This window comes from Erpetoichthys calabaricus, chromosome 16 (assembly GCF_900747795.2).
Source record: "Erpetoichthys calabaricus chromosome 16, fErpCal1.3, whole genome shotgun sequence".
Lineage (NCBI taxonomy): Eukaryota > Metazoa > Chordata > Cladistia > Polypteriformes > Polypteridae > Erpetoichthys > Erpetoichthys calabaricus.
Genome location: NC_041409.2, coordinates 34,208,058 through 34,231,719, shown reverse-complemented (window position 1 = coordinate 34,231,719; position 23,662 = coordinate 34,208,058). Strand labels below are relative to the sequence as shown.

At 38.4% G+C, this 23,662-nt stretch overlaps 1 protein-coding gene across 1 annotated transcript in view; it reads right to left on the bottom strand.

Moving 5' to 3' along the window:
- The window catches only part of ryr3 (ryanodine receptor 3), a 535,616-nt gene that overhangs the window by 160,598 nt on the left and 351,356 nt on the right, over positions 1-23,662 (bottom strand). The window contains exons 51-56 of the mRNA XM_051920096.1: positions 21,881-22,021; positions 18,583-18,746; positions 15,564-15,642; positions 9,219-9,308; positions 5,503-5,649; positions 2,026-2,088 (exon numbers count right to left, since the gene is read on the bottom strand). Coding sequence (XP_051776056.1) covers positions 2,026-2,088; positions 5,503-5,649; positions 9,219-9,308; positions 15,564-15,642; positions 18,583-18,746; positions 21,881-22,021 — 684 coding nt within the window. The remainder of the gene's footprint in view (positions 1-2,025; positions 2,089-5,502; positions 5,650-9,218; positions 9,309-15,563; positions 15,643-18,582; positions 18,747-21,880; positions 22,022-23,662) is intronic.

The window sequence follows — 23,662 nt, the reverse complement described above, 5'->3', positions numbered from 1 at the left end:
TTTATACCTGGAGGTAAAACAAACATAACACAGTTTTGTGTTCGGTCATCAATGTAGGCTGAAATCGAGTAGGTGTCAATAAAACGTATTATGAAGAACATGGCACAGCAGCTGACACTAGTTAAACATTGCACACATAGCTACCATTAACAAGCAAAGTGGTCCTTTTACATTTGAAAAGGAATTAGAATTTCATTTTACCATTTTTACCAGAAGAAAACCATGAAATCAGACCACACAAAACCTGAAAAGAACCAAGTATTGCCCACCACTATGTGTTACATTTCAGCCAGAGTTTTATGTCTTCTTTGTTCAGTTTTGATTCTTCTGTATATATTGCAATTGTGAACTATGTTACAAAATTGATATTACTTACCGATTTTATTAGTATGGTTTATTGTTTAGTTTCTTTGTGTATAAACTGCCTTTGTTATGTATGTTGTGGGTGGTCCCCAACGAGACAGGGCTACCTGCCAATCACCTCCAGGAACTACCCTCTGCTCTACATAACTGGAGGTTCTCCCTCAGTTCCTGGCAGGTTACTGTAAATGCACTCTAGAGTTGGTGAGATTACGTGTTTTTTGCTGTGATTGTACCATTTGTATATTCTGGAATTTTAACCCTCTGGCACTGTTTTCTCAACCACTCTGTACTGGGACTTTGTTGATTTTGGATTGCCTTTGTCGACAACTCCTGCAAGTATTTTGGATTTTATGGAGCTTTCAAGTATAACTTAACATTCTGTGAGAGAAAAACTTTTATATTATGAAGATCCTGCATTTGCCCCTATCCTACCTGGGATTTTCTGGAAATGTGCTTTGAGACTTATAGTTAATGACACTAGGCAGAACAGTCAATTCAAAATATTAGCATTTGTGTTTGTGTTCATTTTAGACTTTTTTAAACAATAAACAATTTATATGCCAAAATAGATGATAATTATTATGCAGTATGTGTTAGGGATGCAATTATCACAGTTGTGTAATGTAATTAGAAGGCTCTCAAGAGGTACAAAATCACATTAATATATAATAAGGTCCATCCATCCATTATCCAACCCGCTGAATCCAAACACAGGGTCACGGGGGTCTGCTGGAGCCAATCCCAGCCAACACAGGGCACCAGGCAGGAACCAATCCCGGGCAGGGTGCCAACCCACCGCAGTATATAATAAGGTGAATTTGTTAAAGTCCTAAATTATGTGAAAAACTGGTGCACCTGTGACATATTAAATAACAGTGTATTCTCAAAAATGGTTAATCTAACTCATCTAACCCATTTAAGTCTTGGTACAAAGCAGGAATTAGCCCTGAAAAGGTCACCAATCCCTTGTAGTGTCCTCTAACACACACTCACACAGGAATAATTATGAAATACTTGCATGTCTTTGACGATGTGGAAGAAAACCAGATTACAAATTCCATTGGCAGTGAATGAGTCTGAACCCAGGACAGTAAGTCTGCTATTTACAGAACTACATAATGTGCTGGCCCAATAGTAATTTGTTGGCAGCAAACACATATCTGCCACTTATACTAGCAAATTGAATCATTAGATAAATCATTAATTTTAACTTTTGGTTTAGATTTCTACTCAATTATGAATATATTCTTTTGGGATGATGAACATTTAAATAATTAAAGAAGACAATTAAAAAAATCAAGTAATGTGATAATGAGGTTTTTAAGAGACCACAATCCCAAAATATGGGATAGGCACCTCTAGACTACCACATATTGATGAAGGCTCATCTGATGCAGTTTTACCACTACAGTGTTACCTGCTCTCTTGCTGGCTCAGACATTAGTCGTTTTTTCCAGGAACTGCTCAAACCATCCATGTTATTGAACACTTTCATATGAGTTTAACATGTGCTCTGTTCTTGTGCAGCATAGAAAATCTCATGTATAGTTTTAAGGAGTTTAAGTGAGCACAAGCCAACCGAAGGTAAAATCACATGAACCACCACTTTACTTTCTTGTGGAATTTTCACTAAAGATGTTGATCAGCTTCTTCTTTACTTACCTGAAGTTCTCGAGACAGAACCACGTTACTCATGTCGAGTGGGCATGGAGTATAGCCATTTCCCTGCAAAATAAAGAAGGTGAAAATTAACAATGATCCATCCATCCATCCATTTTCCAACCTGCTGAATCCGAACACAGGGTCACGGGGGTCTGCCAGAGCCAATCCCAGCCAACGCAGGGCACAAGGCAGGAACCAATCCTGGGCAGGGTGCCAACCCACCGCAGACAATGAGCCTTACATATTAATTTGTATTAAAAGTAATACAAATTTCCAAGAGCTCTTATTAAGTGGAAATAGGAAACAGACCCAGTGTAGCCAAGTTCAGACAGCAGCACAAGACTAAGGTATTATAACTCCATCAATTACAATAATTACTTTTCACCCAAGACTTTCTAGTCTTTGGCATATTCAGAATATTCTTAATATAACATCCTCTATTTGCATTAAATATGTGATAAAGTGAGTTGTAAAATCTCCTCATGTGGTTCTTCATTCCCCTTCTAACATGGTAGGCAAGAAGGCCTAAAGAGTTCAGCTTATACAAGTCACATCAACTTATTGTGTAGGTCCAAAAAAATTTGCACCCCTCTCAGTTGCATCGCACATCAAATCTGTCATATGTCAATACTTAAAGCAATGATGGTAAAACAAATGGAATCAGGTGAAAGAGCCCACCTGGAGCACAACAAACCTCCAATATAAGACATTTTTACCTGTATAAAATAAATAAATTAGACAATGCATCCATTAGTTCCCTAGTCTCACTGGGCTGCTGGAGGCAACAGTGAATGAATTCGGCTTATGTGAGGGTGGAAACAATTAAATGGATCACTGACTGTAACATTTCTAAACCAATCCAATGCCTCATGAATGTGGAGCTCAAACAAGAAGCAGTGCTTTAAACGGTAAATAGCAATGATGTCAACGTCACCTGACTGATAGCAAGCCTGTAATTACAACTGATAAACCGTCTAGGGCTGAAAAGTCTCCCAAAAATAAATGTATGCTGTGTGTGCTGAATACACATTAGAAATGTTAAAAATAAACACAACCTAATTACAAGCAAAAAAAAAAAAAAATCCTGTAAAACCAGATTATACTTTGGCTTTCAAAGATATCACTGGACTGGTAGTAAAAGTGAATGATGCTTTGCCACTGGCTGTATGTGTCGCCTTCTTTATTAACGATGCAGTTTGGGTAAACATGAGGTTGAAAGTACAGGCAGCTACTGTACATCGGCAAAAAGTGGAACTCTAGAATGTGCATTCAAGCTCAAATGTGTGCTGTTACACCCAGTTAAAAGGAGTGAAAAGGACTTCCTTACAGAACTGACTTCAGGAAGATCTGTGTGAGGGGCATGCGCGTAGTAAGGAGACCAGGAGACTGTGCGCAGGGGAGTTTCTAAGAATTGTTGGTATTAGGGTTGTTGTCTCCCCTTGGGGTTTCCAATCCAATGACCATTTTGTCCTCTTGAGGTTTCCAGTTTTCCAGTGTGATGGACACCCTTCGGGGAGCCCTGATTGTGGGTTCCAGATTGAAAAGATATCCTTTGTGGGGTTGTGGTCCCCCTTAGGATTTCCTGGAGAATCACATGTGGGAGTTTAATGGAAGATGCTAATTGCGGGGAGCTTTGGGATGCCTGGAATACTACATATGCCTAGCAACTCTAATGACTGCACAACTACAGACTATGTGTGATGTTGCATAGCATCCAAGTTCTGACTTATTTCTAAACAAGTAGATAAAGTGAGTTAACTTTACAATTTGCTTAAATATGCCAAACAAGCAACACTAGAATAAATGCAGATCACATACTTAATCGAATGCTATTTTTAAGGCATCTGTTTTGAAATGTTACTGTTAATGTTTCCAAAACAAATTCATTCAGTTTTACTTACTATTAAGATGTTGCTTGCTTGTGTTTTTGGCTTACAGTGCACAGACTGGAGGAAATTGGGGGTGGGTTTCTATAAAGAAACCCTGTGGGTGTAGCCTTTTCAACTAGTTGTTCACAGAATCACATTTGCCAGCTGTGGAGTATTAGTTGGCTAACAATAAAACTATAACATCCAACATTACACTCTACCTAGAGAGACATTATGGGCAGTGTCAAGGTGACACTGAGTCTTCCCAGAAAGCAGAGTAGCTGATCCATTTCTGTAGGTAGTTTTGAGTAATGTTAGATTTAGTCTTTGTGCTGCTCCCCAGTGTGACAACCAAGATAAAAATGGATTTCAAATTATTGGGAATACACAATATAAGTGTAAAGCATTTTGCTTTATTTTTGTTAAAAGCAAATGGGAAAAACCAGGTTGGTGCCCCAGCATTAGTTGTTTGGGACTTGTGATTCTTCACTCGATCACAAGTTTCACAATCTCCATTTGTTTTACACCAGCTAATAGAGTATCTGGATTGCCCCCAGAGTCCTTTAATATTGTTGTTTTTATTTACTTTACTTGTTAATAATTTTTTTGTTCTTTAAGTTGGGGTTTTTTGAAATCTTGTGATGCACTGGCAGCTGTAAACACTTTCCTGTATCAAGGCATTAGTGGGCATATACACTAATCAGTTTCTTAATGGGCAGCAGGCTATTTAGAGGCAAAAGGGCTTAAGAGGCACTTTTGCTTTAACTCCATGTAACTTTAAGAAAATTCAGGAATATCAAGTTTGTTTCCTATTTAAGTACTTTCTCAACCAGGGTCATGATTCTTAACCTGCCCTTTTTTACAAACATTTGTTGTTCATTTCTGGTTTATATCTTCAGACTCTGGCACTCCAATAGTACAGAAAATAACTGCCACTAAACATTTTTTTTTAAATGTTGTCAACAATGTTATAATAAACCTACAGTACTAATACTATACGTAGGAAAACAGCCTTACAAAGACTGCAGTCATGTGAAGCATAAATTCTAAAATGAAGATAATGCAGAGCACATAGCTGAAGAAAAAGAAAATCGAGACTTTTAGGAGGCCTCATGCAGTAATGAATAGTACTGTCAAGCTGTAGAAGACGTGTTCAACACAGCCATCTCTTAGAGTAGATGTGCTCTGCTTTTTGGATTAACCATCAACTTTCAGTTCTCAGACTACCCTTATGCTTTAGTTGGCACTTGGTGATGCTTTATTTATTTATTGGTCTTGGCTTCTTCTACACTCACTGGTGACTGACTTAAAAAATGTTTATGGATAGTCATGACTGATACGTTAAATGGTAAGACTGTATTTCCATGGACAAGGCAAGTATCAAGAAACACAAGTCAGACAGATAAATGAAACAGATCCTTAAGAATCTGTTTCCACTTATGATCTTCAATTCACACTTGCCATTGGGTTTTTGTCAGGCAAAAAATATGACAGAGCATTTTAATATTTGGTACATTTTACGAGTTTAAAAAATGCACAATATTCTACACATGATACAACTGTACACTTCATACAATAGTCTATTTTATACACGTTCACTTTATAGTACCTGGGAAGACTGGGATATCTTGCGCAATTTCTCACTTTCCCGCTGCTGAAACATGGCTTCACCCTCTTTGGTCCTTTCAATGTTCCATCCCATTGCCAGCATACTCTTCAGAGACTCTTTAACAGGCCAGCGGTAAATCTCTCGCTCCTGGAAAGGAGAATGCAGGCTTAGCAAATCAATAAGATATCAAGTTCACTGTGTCAGGGCAGAAACTCCAAAGACTTGGGCATCACTTTACAAATGTCATTATTATATTCTAATGGTGTCATTAACTTTGTCTTCATTCTCTTTAATACAATTCTACGATAACAATCCAAGTTCAATTTCAAGTTCAAGATTATCATCGTATGTACAGAACACAGTTAAATTCAAACCTGCATGTATGACCAACGCTAAATACATCACCACTCACCAGTGCCATACTGGATATGTATTACAGGTCAAACATGGTCCATTCAAGAGACCTGAACTTTTTTTGACATGTGTCGGTAGCTGATGGGTATATGTACCGTATAGACCACCATGAAAATCTATCCCAGCAGCACTGAGTGAAATGAAAGGGTGCCAGTCTATTACAAGGCATACATGTGTACACACAGCTATGCATGGTTGTAAAGCTGCAAAACAGCCAGGTATATTATATTATCCATCCATCCATCCATTTTCCAACCCGCTGAATCCAAACGCAGGGTCACGGGGGTCTGCTGGAGCCAATCCCAGCCAACACAGGGCACAAGGCAGGAACCAATCCTGGGCAGGGTGCCAACCCACCGAAGTATATTATATTATATTATATTATATTATATTATATTATATTATATTATATTATATTATAAAGTGGCTGTTCGTTTGTCTGTCCAGGATTTTAAATCACCTGTAGGTCACAAACCGTTTGAACTATTGACCTGAAATTTGGTACACATGACATCTACTGTACGCTTTTGGGTGATGATTGACCTCCAAGGTTATTCCTTTTTTTATTTTTATTTTATTTTATTGTAGAATCAACTCTTGGCAGTGGCCAGCAGGGTGGCCGTGTGGCGCATGCGTACGGGTGCCATTCTCATTCCCTACCACCTTCGCTGTCACTACCTCTTCATATCTTAAATTATTCTTGAGGTAGATTGAAGACTTAAGTGCCAGCTTAAGTGAAAAGTTAAGAATAACGTACTAAGCAATTGCAACAGAAACACTGCCTTAATCAGTTTTAACCCAAAAAGATGCCAACGGAGGAAGAGAAGAAGCGGGCCACTAGGGTGGAGAAAAGAAGAGCTGCTGCACTTGCTACTTCCTGAGCAGCTCTTCTTTTCTCTAACCTAGCAGCCAGTTTCTTCTCTTCTTTCATCAGCATCTTTTCACATTAAAAGTGATTAAATCAGTGTTTGTGTCGCAATTACTTAGTACGTTTTCTTTAATTTTTCACTTAAGCTGGCACTTAAGTCTTTAATCTGCCTCAAGAATGATTTAAGATATGTAGAGGTAGGGGAAGTGACGGCAAATGTGGTAGGGAATGAGAATGGCGCCCGTACGCATGCGCTACACGGCGGCTCTGCTGGCCACTGCCAAGAGTACTGATTCTACAATAAAATAAAATAAAAAGAGGAATAACCTTGGAGGTCAATCATCACCCAAAAGCGGATAGTAGATGTCACGTAGTATATGTGTACTAAATTTCAGGTCAATAGTTCAAACGGTTTGCGAGCTACAGGTGATTTAAAATCCTTGACAGACAAATGAACAGCCACGGTAGCATATTATATAAGAAGATTATATTATATTATATCTCTCTATTATAAAAAAAAAATTCCTGGAGAGAAACAGTAGGGCGTCAAGATGTGATCTTCACGTTAAGATCACGGAAGACAGTTAAAAGACCCGCGAGGACCTTAAACATGAGACATTGTGCCAAGAGATTGACCCAGGACCGTCTCGCGATGACACAGAACATGAGATTCTTGTAAGACACACCCTTCTTACGATCAATATCAAATAAGACAACGAGGCAGCAAAACATTCAGTCATGTGAAGGATTTGAGCACACACAGATCTAGGGTCTCAGCGTATATAAAGCGTATAAGGACAATACGTTATAAATGAAATGTCGAAGAATAAGCAAAGAAGAAAGCAGCATGGAGAAAAGAGACTCAAAAGCGTTGGAGAGAAAAAATGCAAAAAAGAAAAAGAACAATCTAGGTGCAAATTCAGAAAATAAGGAAAGTAATTATCAGCCCGTAACAAGTGGAATTGAAACAAAGCACGTCCAATCGGGCTCAGAATTAAAAGACAGAGTAAAAGACAAAGTAGAACTTCACAAACACGTTCACAAACGTTGGCGCTATACACATGCAGAGCAGATTATGAAAGCAGTGGAATTCGAAAGGTTAAAAAAAAAAACGTTTGCGCGATACAAATATGGAGAAAGTTAAAGAATATGAAAGTAGGAAAATTAGAAAGTATAAAAAATAGAAAGTAAAGATCGCAGTAGCACAAACAAACAGAAATTATTACTCAAAAAAGGGAAAATAATCACCACGGACCAGGTGTCATTGAAAAAAAAGCAGGAAAAACCGAGGTCAGAAATAAAAGACAAAGAGTAGAAAACAAAATAAAACGTCATAAAGAGGTTAAAAAAACAAGGGGGCCAAACACATGCCGAGCAGGTTAGAGATAATGAAAACTGGAATTCAAAAGACTCCAAAAAAACGTAGGCGCAAAACACATGCAGAGCAAGATACAGAATATGAAAGCAGAAAAAAAATGACAGTGTGAAAAAAAGAAAGTAAACATCGCATTAGCACAAAAAAGAGCAATTATTACTCAGAGAAATAACTAAAAGGCGAATAGAGATCGAATACATGGACACAGGTGATATGTCAGAAGTATGTAAATATTGTAAGGCTTTGAAGTTTAAGTCAGAGAATTTCAAAAACGTGTTTTACCTTACATGCATTTATTGGATACTTTGCAAAAAAAATTATTAACTGCTGATAATGTAGATCGCTTTGTCTGTGCTGAAATTCCAAACTGAGAAACCTATCCTGAATTATGGTACAAAGTCATTAAATACATGTCTTAATTACCTCATTTAAAAGATTCAGCATATTGGGACTCGAAAGATTCCAAATATTGTTTTTACATAAGTTCTGAAATAAAAGTGAAACTAATGAAATTGCAACAATTCAAAGAAAAAAAAAATCTTAAAAGTGTGTATCCGGAAAACCAAACACGGGGGTTGGCGAGCGAAGCGAGCAGGGGGCGAAGCCCCCTAGTTATATTATATTATCCATCCATTTTCTAGACCCACTTATTCAAAGCAGGATTGCAGGGAAGCCTATCCCAGCTTAGCCATCACTTTATTTATTAAAATATTCCTATAACAATGACTGCTTCCTATGTGTTTCCATGATAATTTACACTTTTGGGATTGTTAATTGTAGATATCTGGTGAATTGGATTTCAGTAGGCAAAAAATCAGAGTTTTGGGTAAGGAGCAGTCTATATTTGAGAAAACTGTAATCAGAATGTTTTTAATAAATCACTTATAAATAATAATAATAAAAATAAAATAGGTTTTAATAAAATGCCAATTCTTGCCATTAAACTCATCTCTGCTAGCTTGTCAGAAACACTTCAAACAATAAGGCAGACAGAGTGAGTTTTTTCTTCTCAGTTGTTTTCTGCCAACATTGCATTTCAGAAGTCAGAACAAGGCTTACCTTCTCAGCCAGGGACTTGTAAGGCTTCAACAAAGGATGAGTCTTGATCTTCTCATCCATGACATCCCCAAATTTCCATCCAAGTGCTACCTGTCAACAAATAATAAAAAGCTTTACTGACCTTTTCTATTAGACCTCTTGGCCTTTAAGCCATGGTCTGTGGGCCCAGCAATATTTATGATTGAGAGTCAACTCTATATTGCAGTGTTTTCAACCTATGTGCCATGGCACAGTGGGACTTCCTAAGAGTGACTCAAGTCTGCCGTGCAAATAATAGTGCAGCGCATCTGGGTCTGAACCTGACAAGCTCCTCAAGTGGTCAAGAGCTGTCAGAGGACAGACTTACCTGGATAAGCTGGCTTAAAAGCAGCTCTGTGATTGTTACGATGCAGACACAGCACTTAGAGCACTTTGGATGTGTCTCCTGGCTGCTAGAGTCCATCTGACTGGGTGTATGGTCGCCAGCAAGTCTCACAGGGCTGGTGGATAGTGGACATACGAGTTGCCTCTGGGACAGAAAGGGGCAGGCAAATTGATGAAGCAGCTGGGTTATGAGCCCAAAGTGCTTTCTAAATGCTGTATCTGTGAATGTTAATCTCGGAGCTGCTGTTTTACTGTCTTCTCCTGTAGTCCCATCCCTTTGGACAGTTGAGGACGTGTATGAGATATAATGTGTTTGTGGTTAGGAGAACAGTGGTGTCCCTCGGCCTAATCCGGGAAGCCCTCCTGGAGTGATCAGTCACTCCTGCTCCCCAGATTGCTCAGAAGGAGGAACCCCAGTCCCCTCTTGAGCAATGGCCACACGTTCCTATCCTGGGACTCTCCTCCCAGCTCCCTGCCTCCACTCTTCCTCACACTAGATCTTCACCTGATCCTGCGTTCTTTCTTAACCTCAATCTTTCTTTAATTTTCTCTTTCTCCCGGCTTTCTACTCAGGCTCCCATGTCTACCTGTTAGTTCTGGCTCTCTACTAAATGAGATGCTGAGAGTCAATGGAGAAGAGCTGAGCTGACCACAGGCACAGAACAGACAATCAACTCATTGCCCCCACCAAAATCCCTATAACCACAAAGTGGAGTGCTGAACCCACAAGCCCAAGCCTTGCTATACTGCTTTGATTTGTTTTAATTGAATTTATTAAAAGCATATAACATTACATACAATCAAGTCAAACTTAACTAAAATCAAATCAACCCTCACCCATGAGAAAGAGAGGAAGGCCAACAACCAGAGCAAATCTGTTAAGAGTTGTAAAGAGAGAAAGGAACGTTTTCCCCCAATATAAATGCTTATTCTAAAATATTATTGACTAGGTCTTCCAGGTTTTAAAAAGTTTTGAAAAGATCTTCCAAGTGAGAATTAGATTTTTTCCAATTTCAAACAGTATATAACATCAGTTATTGATGATACCTTGTATTTACTAGTGTACAAAGCAAGGTATATAAAGAAGTGCTGCAGAATTTCATTTCTATTGCAGACCAAGCTTGTGTGTTTTCATTTATTTGTTTCAGTGTCCAGGATTTTATAGCTTGTATGTTTGCCACCCAGTAATAAAATGATTACGTCGTTGTAGGGTCGCTTTTTGAATGCGTGGATTTTTCGAATTCCAAATAAATGAGGTTATGATTGAATCTAATTTCTTAAAAAAAGATTTGTTAATGTATATGGGGATGTTTTGAAATAGGAACAGAAGTTTAGGGAGGATATTCATCTTAACAGTGTTAATTTTCCCTGCTAAAGTAAGATGGAATGTAGACCATCTGTGCACATCTTGTTTAATTTATCCAAGCAAACAGCAAAATTTTGTTGAAAAAGAGCTTTATATTTACTTGTGATGTTGACCCCTAGGTATTTAAACTGATCTGCAATGATAAAAGGGAAGGTGTCCAATCCAATGTTGTTTACTAGAGAATTCACTAGAAAGAGCACACTTTTGTTCAAATTAATTTTAAGACCAGATATCTTTAGAAATTCTGCTAGTGCTGTTAGGGCTGTAGGCACAGAATTTTGTGGGTCTGATATATACAGTACCAGATCATCTGTATATAGTGATATTTTCTGTTCATGTCCTATCTATGATGCATATCAAAAGTAAACATCCAATGGCTCAATGGCAATTGCAAACAGCAGTGGTGGCAAGGGGCATCCTTGTCTAGTACTGCGTTCTAGTTGGAAATAGTCTGAAATAATATTGTTAATACAAACTGAAGCTTCTGGACTGGTATACAGTAGTTTGATCCATGCACATATGTTCGGGCCAAACCCAAACTTATGCAAAGAGGTGAACTGGTAATCCCATTCAACCATATGAAATGCTTTTTCTGCATCCGAAGATAAGATCTCTGGAGTGCCAGACTTTATGGGTGAATATATTACATTAAATAGGCATCAAAGATTGGATGCCAAATGTCTACTGTGATATATGGCCGGCTTGTCATCCCGGCCAATACCCCCAGGCCGCCAGATGGAGCTCTCCCTGCAGCATGGAGGTGCCCCGGATACCAGCAGGGAATCATGGACGATGGAATTTTTCTTTACACCCCTGCTGGATACCACAGGGGCCAACAGAGGACGCTGCAGAGAGATTCAGAGAGTCATTTGTGCCCTATAACCCGGAAGTACGTCTTAGTCACAGCGACAAGGGAGATGACGTACTTCCGGGATGAAGAAGAGGACTTTTTATCTGACCCAGAAGTGATAAGGAGTCACATGGACTGAAGGCTGGGAAACACTTCCGGGTCAGGGACTATAAAAGACTCTGAGAAACACCACAGCGTTGAGCTGAGCTGGGTGGAAGGGTGGCAACGCGTCTGGGAGAGTGGAGGATTATTGTAGTGATTAGTATTTATTTATATGAGTATTGTGGAGAGGAGTGTGCTTTGTGCACTGTGTAGTCTGAATAAAAACAATATTTGGACTTTTACCTGGTGTCTGGCGTTTGATTGAAGGGTTCAAGGAAGCGATAGCGCCCCCTATCTGTCACACTACCTTTAATAAATCCAGTTTGATCTTGTGATATTACTGAAGGGAGCACTTTCTCAATCCTTCTAGCTAGAGCTTTGGAGAGTATCTTAACATCACTATTCAGAAGTGAGATTGGTCTGTATGCTGCACATTGTAATAAGTCCTTATTTTTCATAGGAAAAACGGTAATTGTTGCTTGGCGAAAAGTTTGAGGTAGATTTTTTTTCGTCTCTGGCTTCTATAAATGTTGCTAATAAGAGGGAAGCTAACTTAACTGAAAATGTTTTATAAAATTCAGCAGGGTAGATATCAGGACCTGCTGCTTTTCCACTCTGAAGTGAGTTTAACGTTTAGTAATTCTGATAATGTCACAGGATTATCCAATTCCTCTGCGGTATCTAGCTGTGGTATCTGTAATGCATCATACCGCTTTAATTGTTTATCTCAAATTACACAATCGCCATGGACCACGCACTACCACAGCAGGATGTTTGAGTCTTTTAATATTGTCTTAACACTTCAGAAGTATCCAGTAATCACAAATATCTGCCTTCTCTGCTTCTGCTGGGCTAGTTCTAATTTTGGTGCACTGCCATATGGATCATATGCCTGGAAGTTTGAAAGTCCCTGAGTTTTACTCAGAAAACCAGGAATGGCTAGCCAATTTGGCTAATTCCAGTGTCTAAAATTTAGAGTTGTTGACCCTGCTTTTCGATGATGAAGGATGCACTATCACAATGGCAGTAAGCGCCAGTGGGGTATAAATAATTAGAAAACCCACTTTTATTTTCTTTAAAATTGTTGTGTTTTTGTAGCAGGTAGGAATCACAATTTCTCCCAGTAAGGCTATCAGAGATGTCATTGAAAATAGCAGCTAATTATTATCTAAGTTTTTAAAACATACCATTAAATTCTAGCCAGAACATATGATTTACTATTGTTGACTCATTCAAAAATGTTTCTTATGTCATACAGATAAACAAAGAAGGATGATTTATGTGGTGAAGTTGGTACTTACAAGGAAAAGAATTGGTTCTCACGGTCACGATGCTATATATTTTATATATACATGTATACAGTAGTGGCCAAAAATGTTGGCAGTGACATAAATGTGTTTTGCAAACTTTGCTGCTTCAGCATTTTTACATGTTTCTATGGTATACTGAATAACAATTATAAACATTTAATAAGTTTCAAAGGCTTTTATTGGCAAATTCATCAAATATATGTAAAGAGACAATATTTACAGTGTTGATCCTTCTTCTTCATAACTTCTGCAATTTGCTCTGACATGCGGGATATCAGTTTCTGGGCCAAATCCTGACTGATGCTGATCCATTCTTACCTTTTTAGTGCTGAGAGTTGATTCACAATTTGTGGGCTTCTGCTTGTTCACCCCCTTTTTGAAAATCAACCACAGGTTCTCAATGGGATTAAGATCTGGGGATTTTCCTGGCCATGGTGCCAAACTTTCAATGTTATGATCTCTGAGCCACTTTGTTATCAGTTTTGCCTTGTGACATGGTGCTAAAACATGCTGGAAAATACACATATCATCACCAAATTGCACATGGATTGTGGGAGAAGTTGCTCTTGGAGGATGTTTTGATACCATTCTTAATTTATGACAGTGTTCTCAGGCAGAACTGTAAGTGGGCCCACTCCCTTGGATGAGAAGTAACCCCACACGTGGATTGTCTCAGGATGCTTCACTGTTGGCATGACACAGGACTCATGGTAGCGTTCACCTTTTCCTTCTCAGATAATCGATTTTCCCGATGTCCCAAACAGTCAGGAGGAGGATTCATCTGAAAAAATAACTGTACCAGTCTTCTGCTGTTCGATCCTTGTAGTTCCTATATAATTTCAGTCTGTCCTTGATGTTTTTCTTGGAAAGAAGTGGCTTCTTTGCTGCCCTTCTTGATTCAAGGCTGTTGTCCAAAAGACTTTGCCTTACTGTGAGTATAGATGTAGTCAAACCCACCTGCTGCCAATACTGAGCAAATTCTGCACTGGTGGCAACATGATTCTGTAGCTGATTCCTCAGGAGGAGACAGTCTTGACACTTGCTAGACACTTTTAGCTGATCATTTTGTGCCAGGGCCAAAATGAGTGAAAATGGGTTTTTGTGATAAAGTTAACTTTTTATGCTAGTAAAGCTCTTTGCAATGCATCTGATCACTCACTATAATAATATAAAAACAATGGGAATTGCTACCACAAAAACTGAAGTTAAAAAATTTACAAAACACAACCTTTATGTCACTGCCAATCTTTTGGCCAGTACTCTCTCTCTCTCTCTCTCTCTCTCTATATATATATATATATATATATATATATATACCATTCCCGGGAGATTCCATCTGCCTCTCTTGACGTCACTTCCAGGACCGAGCCAATGGAAGGAGACCTTACTGGCTCCGGCCCCTGTGATGTCACGTCCGGGCAGGAACCAATGGCTAAAGAACATGGGCCCGATCCGTATGACCTCACTTCCTGTCTTCCCCTTTAAAAGCCTTTCCCTTTCCCCTATTTGTCAGTCTTGTTCTGGACTCAATTGTATGCACATCAGTGCTGTTATTTGATAAAAAACGACTTTGCAGCCAGGATACCATATTATATGGGTGGTTGCCCCAAACCTTTATCAGTTTATGTCTCGTTTTTGTGACAATATATATATATATATATATATATATATATATATATATATATATATATATAGAATACACACATATATATATATATATATATATATATATATATATATATATATGTTTTGTTTTTTTAACAAGGATATGAAGTAATTTGTAAATTTCAATCCATATTTATTACAGTATCAACATGACTCCATTTTGTGATTTTTGGGTGCCCTCTTGTTAAGCACCACTAGATTTGGAATTTAACAACACAAACAAGCACAGTGCTAGCTGTGTAACTATTCACTGTAATGGGGCCAGGACATTCAGACAGTATTCTGCTAGTGCCTTTTTGGCTTGAGTCACATTGATACTATGCTAATATTTAATTATTACAGATTCAGTACCATCACAGATAATCCATGCATGCTGTGAGGACATAAAAACAGTATAGGCAAATGATATGTCTTCCTAGATCATATGTATTTGGCAATGGCACATAAATGGAGTGCAAATCCATACATAACTGGACATTAAAATTTCAAGAGGGGACCTGAGACCAGATCTAAATATAACCCTAGATGTCAATGTCAGACTACATGCTGCTGAAACAAGGCCTTAAAGACTTTCTAATACATGGCAGTTGAAGGCCACTCAAAAGAATAAGGTTTGCTCTTGTATCTAGAACTACCCATATTGGGACGAACACTGGGAAGGTTCATGAATGTTAACTCAAGGACATTACCTTTTCAGAAGCCCACTTGTCATGACAGTGCTCAGCATATTTATTGGCGATATATTCCAGTTTTTCTGGTAAGGAAATACTGCAAAAAGAAAATAAATATATAATATAGTAATAGTTAAAAATTCACTTAATAATTAAGCTGCCTTGTGGCACTCAATCTCTCAGTGTACATGTAATACCAGACTTCAACTCCCCTCTCTGTCTTTTGTCTTCTTTTCCCTCTTTACCTTATGGTGTCACCTTCATTTATTTTGCTTTTCACCATTACAAATCCAATAAAAATGAATGAAATAGACATTTGACTATGGAACTACAGGGCTTATTGGCATGACTCCCTCAAAGTAGACACTGATGGCTGTGACCACACAATGCTGTTTCATTGCCTGGCCTCATTCACTTTTCTTTTTTTTTCTCTGAGTACTCATCTAAAGAAAAGTAATGCCAGGCATGTGGGTATAAGTGAATAATGGAGATGCGCTTAAATCCTCATCACATTTGTCTTTTATATAGTGGTTTGAAATATTGAACACCATCACAATGTGCTTCACCATTTCACACAGGTATAATCTAAATATTAACATGTACCTTTTTAAAATTAGAACAAAGGCCCCTTAATTGATTTGTTCCTTTATCTACGTAAAGTTTTCAGCAAAAGCCACATACATCTCTAAATGTTTCTTCAAGGCTCCAAAGTAAACTTATCAATGTGTATTTGTATCAAAGTCTGTTAGACACATGTACAGGAGTCAATGTGTCTGGCAGTCAAAGTTTGCTCCAGACTGTTATGAGAATCTTCCTATCTAACACTCAGTGGTCACTTTATTGGGTACAGTGGTAGCAGTGGGTATAGAAAGTCACCAAACCTTTCAAAATGTTCAACTTTTGTTGCCTTAAAGTCCAATCATAACAGAAATAAAGTCAAACTTTTTCTGTAGCTGATTCCTCAGGAGGAAAAACAAAGATAAATTTATGGAAAATAACAAATATATATTAAAAAACAGAATAACTGGGCTGTATTTGAGAACAATATCTGAATTAATACCTGGTGGAAGCACCATTGTCTTGAATTACAGCCTTGAATCTGTTCAGCTGATCTCTATAAATGCTGTACACCTACATAGAGAAATATTTGCCTGTTTCTCCTTAAAGAATTGTTCAACCTCAGGCAAACTGTGCAGTGACCATTGTTGGACTGTCCTCTTCAAGCCATTACAATGACTTTTGATGGGTTTGAGGTTGGGATAGATGCTCTCCTCACTGTCCTTCAGCAGCTATTGTACGGTTATTTTGGGTCATTGTCATAATGAAAAGTTAACTATCTTCCTATTTTCAGCTTCCAAGCTGAGGGCTATAGGTTTTCTTCAAGAATCCTGCCTGTATCTTGCACAATCCATTTTTCATTATATCCTGATCCCAGTCAGGATATCACCCCAGTGCTTTACTGTAGGAATGGTGTTCGCCAGATGGTAAGGTGAATTAGATTTTCTATAAATGTTCTACTTTGTATTCTAGCCAAATAAGTTTAGATATGATTTCACTCAACCAAAGCACCATTTAACACTTGGTCATAAAATCTTTTAAGATGTTTTGTAGCAAAACATAACCAAGACTTAATGTGGCTTTAACCATTTATTTTTAAAGAGTGACTTTTTTCTTGACGCATTACAAGGCCAGATTACTGAAGCACTTGACATATTGTCATAATTTGCACACAATGATCAGGCTTTGCCATCTAGGTCTGTAGCTCATCAAAGCTGCCATCAGCCTCTCTTAACACTCTCCTTCATATACCCTTCACCTCTTAATGATGGTCTTGATGTCTCAGGGCACCTTTCCACTCAAAGTTTACTCTTTTGTATTTCCCAACCAGTGGAATCCTCTAGAAAAACTGTTTTTAGTATGAAAAAATCACAGTCACTACACGTGAACACAGGTGGAATCCAATTCAGTTTGTTGTAAAGTTTATACCTAATCAAGTTAACAGATGAAACTAGGAGTGCTCACTCATCCAAATAATGCACTTTGCTGTTGTGATATTACTAATTAATTAAGAATGTTTTAGAATATTGTTTGTACTTGGCTAATGTCGGGTCATGTCATGTCATTCTCAAACCCACCTAATCCGGATCAGGCAGGGCGCCAGTCCATTGCAGGGCAAATACATACACATAAATACCCCAAACACACCCACTAGGGCCAACCTAGAGTTGCCAATATCTCGGCATGTCTTTGGTCAGTGGGAGGAAACCCAAGCAGACACACAAAGAAACATGCAAACTCCACACGGGGAGGACCCGGGACATGAACACTTTGAGGCAGCAGCGTTACCAAAGTGCAACCTTGATGTCCCTAATATGGGGTAATGTGTGTAAATAAAAATGTAACAAGTCTAACTGAAATTGTTTTCATTTTCAGAGTGTCATACAATAAAAAACACACATTGTAAAAGGAGGATGTAACTTTGTTCATCTCCCATTACCAAGTAGGAAGCGTTTTGTATCTAGCACAGCCTGAATTCTTGGAGGCATGGATTCAGAACGGTGTTTAAAATATTCCATAAATATTCCATAAAAAAAAGTTCCAGGAGACATTCCAGGTATGGAAAAACCGTCGGGAATGTGGAAGAGTAGGGAAATACTTCAAGGGAGGCAAGTCTGATTAAGTTGTAAGCATATTAATAAAAGTTTTTTTTTAATGTTTGGTTTCTTTTTGGGCAGAACTCTTATATTGTGCATTTCATAACTTTCTAGCTGTTCTCAAATGTTGGCTCATGTCGACAGCAATCTTGATATCCAAAGGTCATGCTTGCACAATTCACTAAATGCAGTTTGTATTGAATAGTATGGTCCATGTAAAGTGTTTTGGGATCATTTTCACCATGAAAGGTGCTATATAATACAAGGTAACTTGACAGAATGCTGCAGATGGGGCACACTTAAAACGGACAACAGGCCTGACAGGTGGTGGCTTCTCATTCTGTGGTTACTTGTTTCCAGCTTCCACACATGTTGTTACTTACTTGGCAGTACTGATGGGTTTGGGGTCAAAGTTGCCCTGTGCATCCACAGATGTTTGTTTTTCCAATGTCGTGGTAATGCTGGCATCCACATAGTCAGGAGGCAATGCTCCTGAAATTGCACTGAGGCAGGGCATGGCCATTTTGAAGAGCTCGCGGTCATACTTCTGCAGAAGAGACAGGGACTAAGTGGAGGAGTCCAACAAAGAAACATACACAGGGTGTTAGTGAAAGGCAGCAAATTCAGCCAAAGAGCAGAGCAGCACAGTTAGTGGACTGAGTGAATAGCAGCTTGAAAAAGCAAAGAAAATGAAGCTGAGTGGGCAGCAGCACATTCCCAGTTCAATAATTCTCCCTAAACATGACTATTCAGTGTCTCTTATGTTTATTTCAGGAAGAGAATATAAGAGAGCCTTAATTCATGCTGATGCTGAAATACTCCAGGTAACCACAGAAGTGTGAGCGTAGTCTTAAATAATTTGTAAAGAAGGTGTTTTCGATGAAATACTGTATTGTTACACTGTTATTCAAATCCATGCTATGTAAAACCAAACTGTCTGTTTGAACCAATCATGCTTTGAGACTGTGATGCCTTGGTTGCCTGCAACTGGCATCACTCCCTTGAACCAGGGTCATCAATAGTCATGTACTGAGGATGGACTGGGCAATAAGGACATATGTCCATGCATACTCTCTCTCTCTAACCTGTTTAATCAAATTTACAGCATTCTGATAGCATTATTGGGCGCAATCCTGAACAGGGTGCCAATCCATCACAAGGCACACTCAAACAGTCAGACCGGCATGGGGCCAACTGAAAATCAGCAATTACACTAAACTGCATGTCTCTGAGGATGTGGAGTGAAAACTAAAGAACCAAAGAAAAACTCAGAGACACACAGAAAATGTGCAAATTTCACACAATTTCAACAATCAGGTATGGGAATTAAACTCATGAAATTGGATCTGCTAGGCTATGGCACTGACCATAATGCCATTGTCCCACCTGTGTACTTTCCCAGTAAATGCTATCCACCAATGTTATTAAAAATGTGTAATTTCTTAGTAGAGATTGTAGAAGAGGTGAACTGGGGAGAGGAATGGGTTCTTGATTGTGGCTTTGTATTTCTGGTTGCTTTCTACACCATGGGCATGCAATGGCTGGGAGATGAGTAGAGATACAGAAGAAGAGAATGCAGTGAAGTATGCCATGGGGCCAACCAGTAACTACAGACACAAAATCAAAAATCTGTACAACTCTGCAGCACATAATGAACTTAATTTTCAAATTACCTTATTCATTTAAGTCAAATATTAATCATGGTAGGTTTGTGTCAGCATTTTAAAAATATCTCTGGATTCTCCCAATAAAAACCCAGAATTGCAATTCCTTTTCTAATTATTTGAAAGATACAACAAGCTGCCTTTTATTTGTTTACCTATTCTTGACATGGCTGTTTACCTCAATGAAGAAGTCTTCAAGGTTATGTTAAGGTAAGTTGTTAGCGTGGAAACCACACAAAAATAAATAAAACCTCAAATAGGAGAGAACTTTTTGTAAGAGAAAAGGAACAAGAAAGAAGACATGTAAACAAGATCTACTAGTATCAAAACTGAAGTCCAGACCAGTGTTGCTCTACGCTGCAGCTTCCTCAGGAAGCAACATGAGCTTCAAAGAAGCACAATACCTGAACAAACTTATCAGGACTGCCTGCTCCATCACTGGGTGAATCCTGGACACACTGCAAGCTACTACAGAAAAAAAGGATGGTGGCAAACCTGGATGCCATCATGACAACTTCCCTCCAGGAGGCGCGCTCTTGATGCACCTTTAGCCATAGGCTTATTCCACCATGGTGTCCTAAGAAGCACCTCTGGGTTCTTTTTTGCTCATTACTATCAGGCAATTCAATGCTTTCTCCCGGTGCAGTTGTTAAATTCATTTTGAAATACCAATTTGAAATAGCTGCACAATATACATTTATTTAATTACTTGTTTTTATTTACTTATTGATTGATTGATTGACTGATAGATTGTATTATTTGTCCTGTGAATATGAATCCTTGTTTTTTCTGGCTCTGTTTTAATATGCATCTGAATTTTCCCATAGGATTAATAAAGTTTATCTAATCTAAATATAATACAGTACAATCAACATAAACATTATCAAAATAACCCTGAGAAATAGATTTAAACCCCATAATAGCCACTTAAATGAGTGCAAAATTCTAAGTACCATTTACTGGTATAATTAAAGTTCAGCACTTTGCCATATTGCATGCCCCTGTATGAATTTGCAAAGTTTTTCTTTCTTCCCACAAAGCTGTCTGAACTTCCACACTACAGTAAATGCCTTCCCAGACATCTTCAATTTGACGGACAGGCAATTATCTACTAAAAAAAGACTGCTTCAATTTTCAAACAACACCACATTCAACTTTCTGTATAATGCTGATCACTGGATAAGTCAATCTGAACGTCAACACTAGAATGTCCTCCTTTACCTACTGGATTGCTTGTGTGTAAATCAAAATGACAGGCAGGTTATTCAGCAATGAGTGACTTGAAATTCCAGAGGTTCTGTCCTTTCAAACTGCCTTTCTACTGCCTACAGACTGTGAGATATTAATAAAGAAACCACAGGTAACTTTTGTTTTTTAGAATGCTGCAGGGGAGGGACTGAGAGAGAGATAAGGACAATGGTTTGATGCCACTATTTCAATGCATTGGCTACTTTGTACTTGAGCATATAAAATCAGGCTTGCAAAATTAACAAACCATACAATTTGTTTATTCATGAAATGTGGTGTGCATCATCTTTTTCATTTCTATTGTTTCTCAACTTCTATCATTACAAAGGAAGTATAAATCAATTTGATTATGTGGTGTATACTTTAGAAAATACAATTTTTGCAATGAAGTTTCTGAATCCTGTAACTCTTGGTGGTCTAGTTTAGTTATGTAGCATAATTTTTTTAACAACTATGTATTTTTACAGAGTAAAGTGTGCCATAAAACTAACTTAAAGTGGGGCATGGAGGCCCCTTACTGAAGGTGAGCCCTAGGAATTCATCAAGAAAATCAGTCAAGAACTGCCATTCACAAAAGGAAGCCATTCATATTAATCAAACACGCAGGAGATTTTATGCACCAAACTGGCATCACTAGCATTCTCAACTTGTGTAATGACACTATCGATATATAGTAGCTCTAATCAGTATTTACTTGATTTATGAAGCACAGCCAAGGTTAAACCCTTGAAAAGCAATGCAAGGCATGAAAAAGCAGTAAATGGTATACCTTTTGGGACAGTGAATCAAAGATTCCCCAGAAGAGTTTCTTGGTGAGAAGCACCTCTTCTTCAGAAGCCATGCCATAGCTTCCCCACCCGGAGGGCAAGCAGTAGTATTTCCAGCTTTGTTCATAGTGAATGGTGAGAAGCTGCATAAAGGAAGCAAGAAAATAATATTTAGGAAGCATTTACTCATATCAGTACTAAGGAGCTTTCAGTATTTGATTAATATAAAAACCTCTATAAATACAGCCTTGTTTATTCGATATGTATATAAATGAGTTTGCCTTTACCCATTTTCAGAAATGTGGCTGACCTAGGACAGTTGGACTTACAGTATGTATTCTATACATGTATGTGTTGTCATACATATGTGTCAGAGGGACATTTTTGGACTTATCCCAATACCACTCTGGGACAAGAAGGGGTGCTGATGCTAACAGCATTGTCTTTTTCTATTTGAAAAACTAGTAGCGTCTCATTTGGATGTAGACTCAGCACACAATGCAGCTCTACCCCAGACCTGATCAATTAGCAGATACACTGCATGCAGCCTTGTGTTTTTGTTTGTTTTTACGTTATCGAGTGCAGTTTCCGTTTAAACAGAAACCATTATTAAACATGGTGACCTGGTTAGCACCCTAATATTTATTTCTCGCTTAAGTACAGTGTATAACCTGTCATGCATGCGCATCTGAGGGTCACCTTGCCAGATCTGATCAGGTATGTAGTACCTCCCCAGAGCAAGAGGGGCCACTGTCGCGAACTGCCATTTCTCATCCTACCACATTACAGAGAAGGAAATTCAGGAAGCTGACTGATCACACTCCATTCGTTTCAACAAGTCTTGCCCCTTCCAGTCTGAAACATAAAGAGAGCCCGTCCCTGGAAAGTGGCGTCTCACTTTGACCCAAACTCAAAGCAGGACAGATCTTCCAGTTAGATGAAGCAGAAGAATATTTTGTGTTCTAGTGCCCCCGTGCACCTGTTTACATAACTGCAGCTTTTAGATTTTGAAAGAAATATTAAATGGGGTGGCCTGGTCAGCACCCCAAATATTTTTGGGACTCTGCAATTTTCAGTCATTCACCACAATATATATATTGCATGTTGCTTCTTTATATTTTCAAGTTCCAACTTACTGTCATGTGTACAAATCACACTGAAATTCTTCCTTGCATGCTTGATACAGTTTAACAACAGTCATATAGACATACAGACACACCACAAAAAAAATAATGAATTCAACATAAGTACAATATATGGTATATATAAGAAACTCTCATGTATTCATCAGTATTAGTGGCTATCAAATAACCTTCTGACCTGTGGATAAAAACTGTCCTTGAATCTGGTGGTTCAAGTGCTAAAGAGTCTGAATGGAGGAGGGAGAAGAGTCGGTGCAGGAGGTCTTTAAAATATACTGCTAGCACTTGTAAGGCAATGTGTGCTAGTGATATTCTGAGCCAATGTTACTACGATCTTGAGCCAGGCAGGTTCAGTACCAAGATGTCATGCTGCCAGATGAGCATACATGGAAAGATCAGAGACTTTCCCCAGATGATTATGGAATTAAAGGCGTTGGTGAGCCTTCTTGATAAAAGCAAATAAGTGTTGTGCCTACTTTGGGTTCTCAGTGATGGTGACTCCAAGAAATGTAAACCTGATGGCCCTCTCCATAGCATCTCCTCTGATGTAGAAGGGCCTCAGATCCATCTTCTGTTTCCTTGAACAACTTTCTCAATAAGGAAGAAGTAAATATCTGTTTAAATTGCCTCATCATTGTTGGT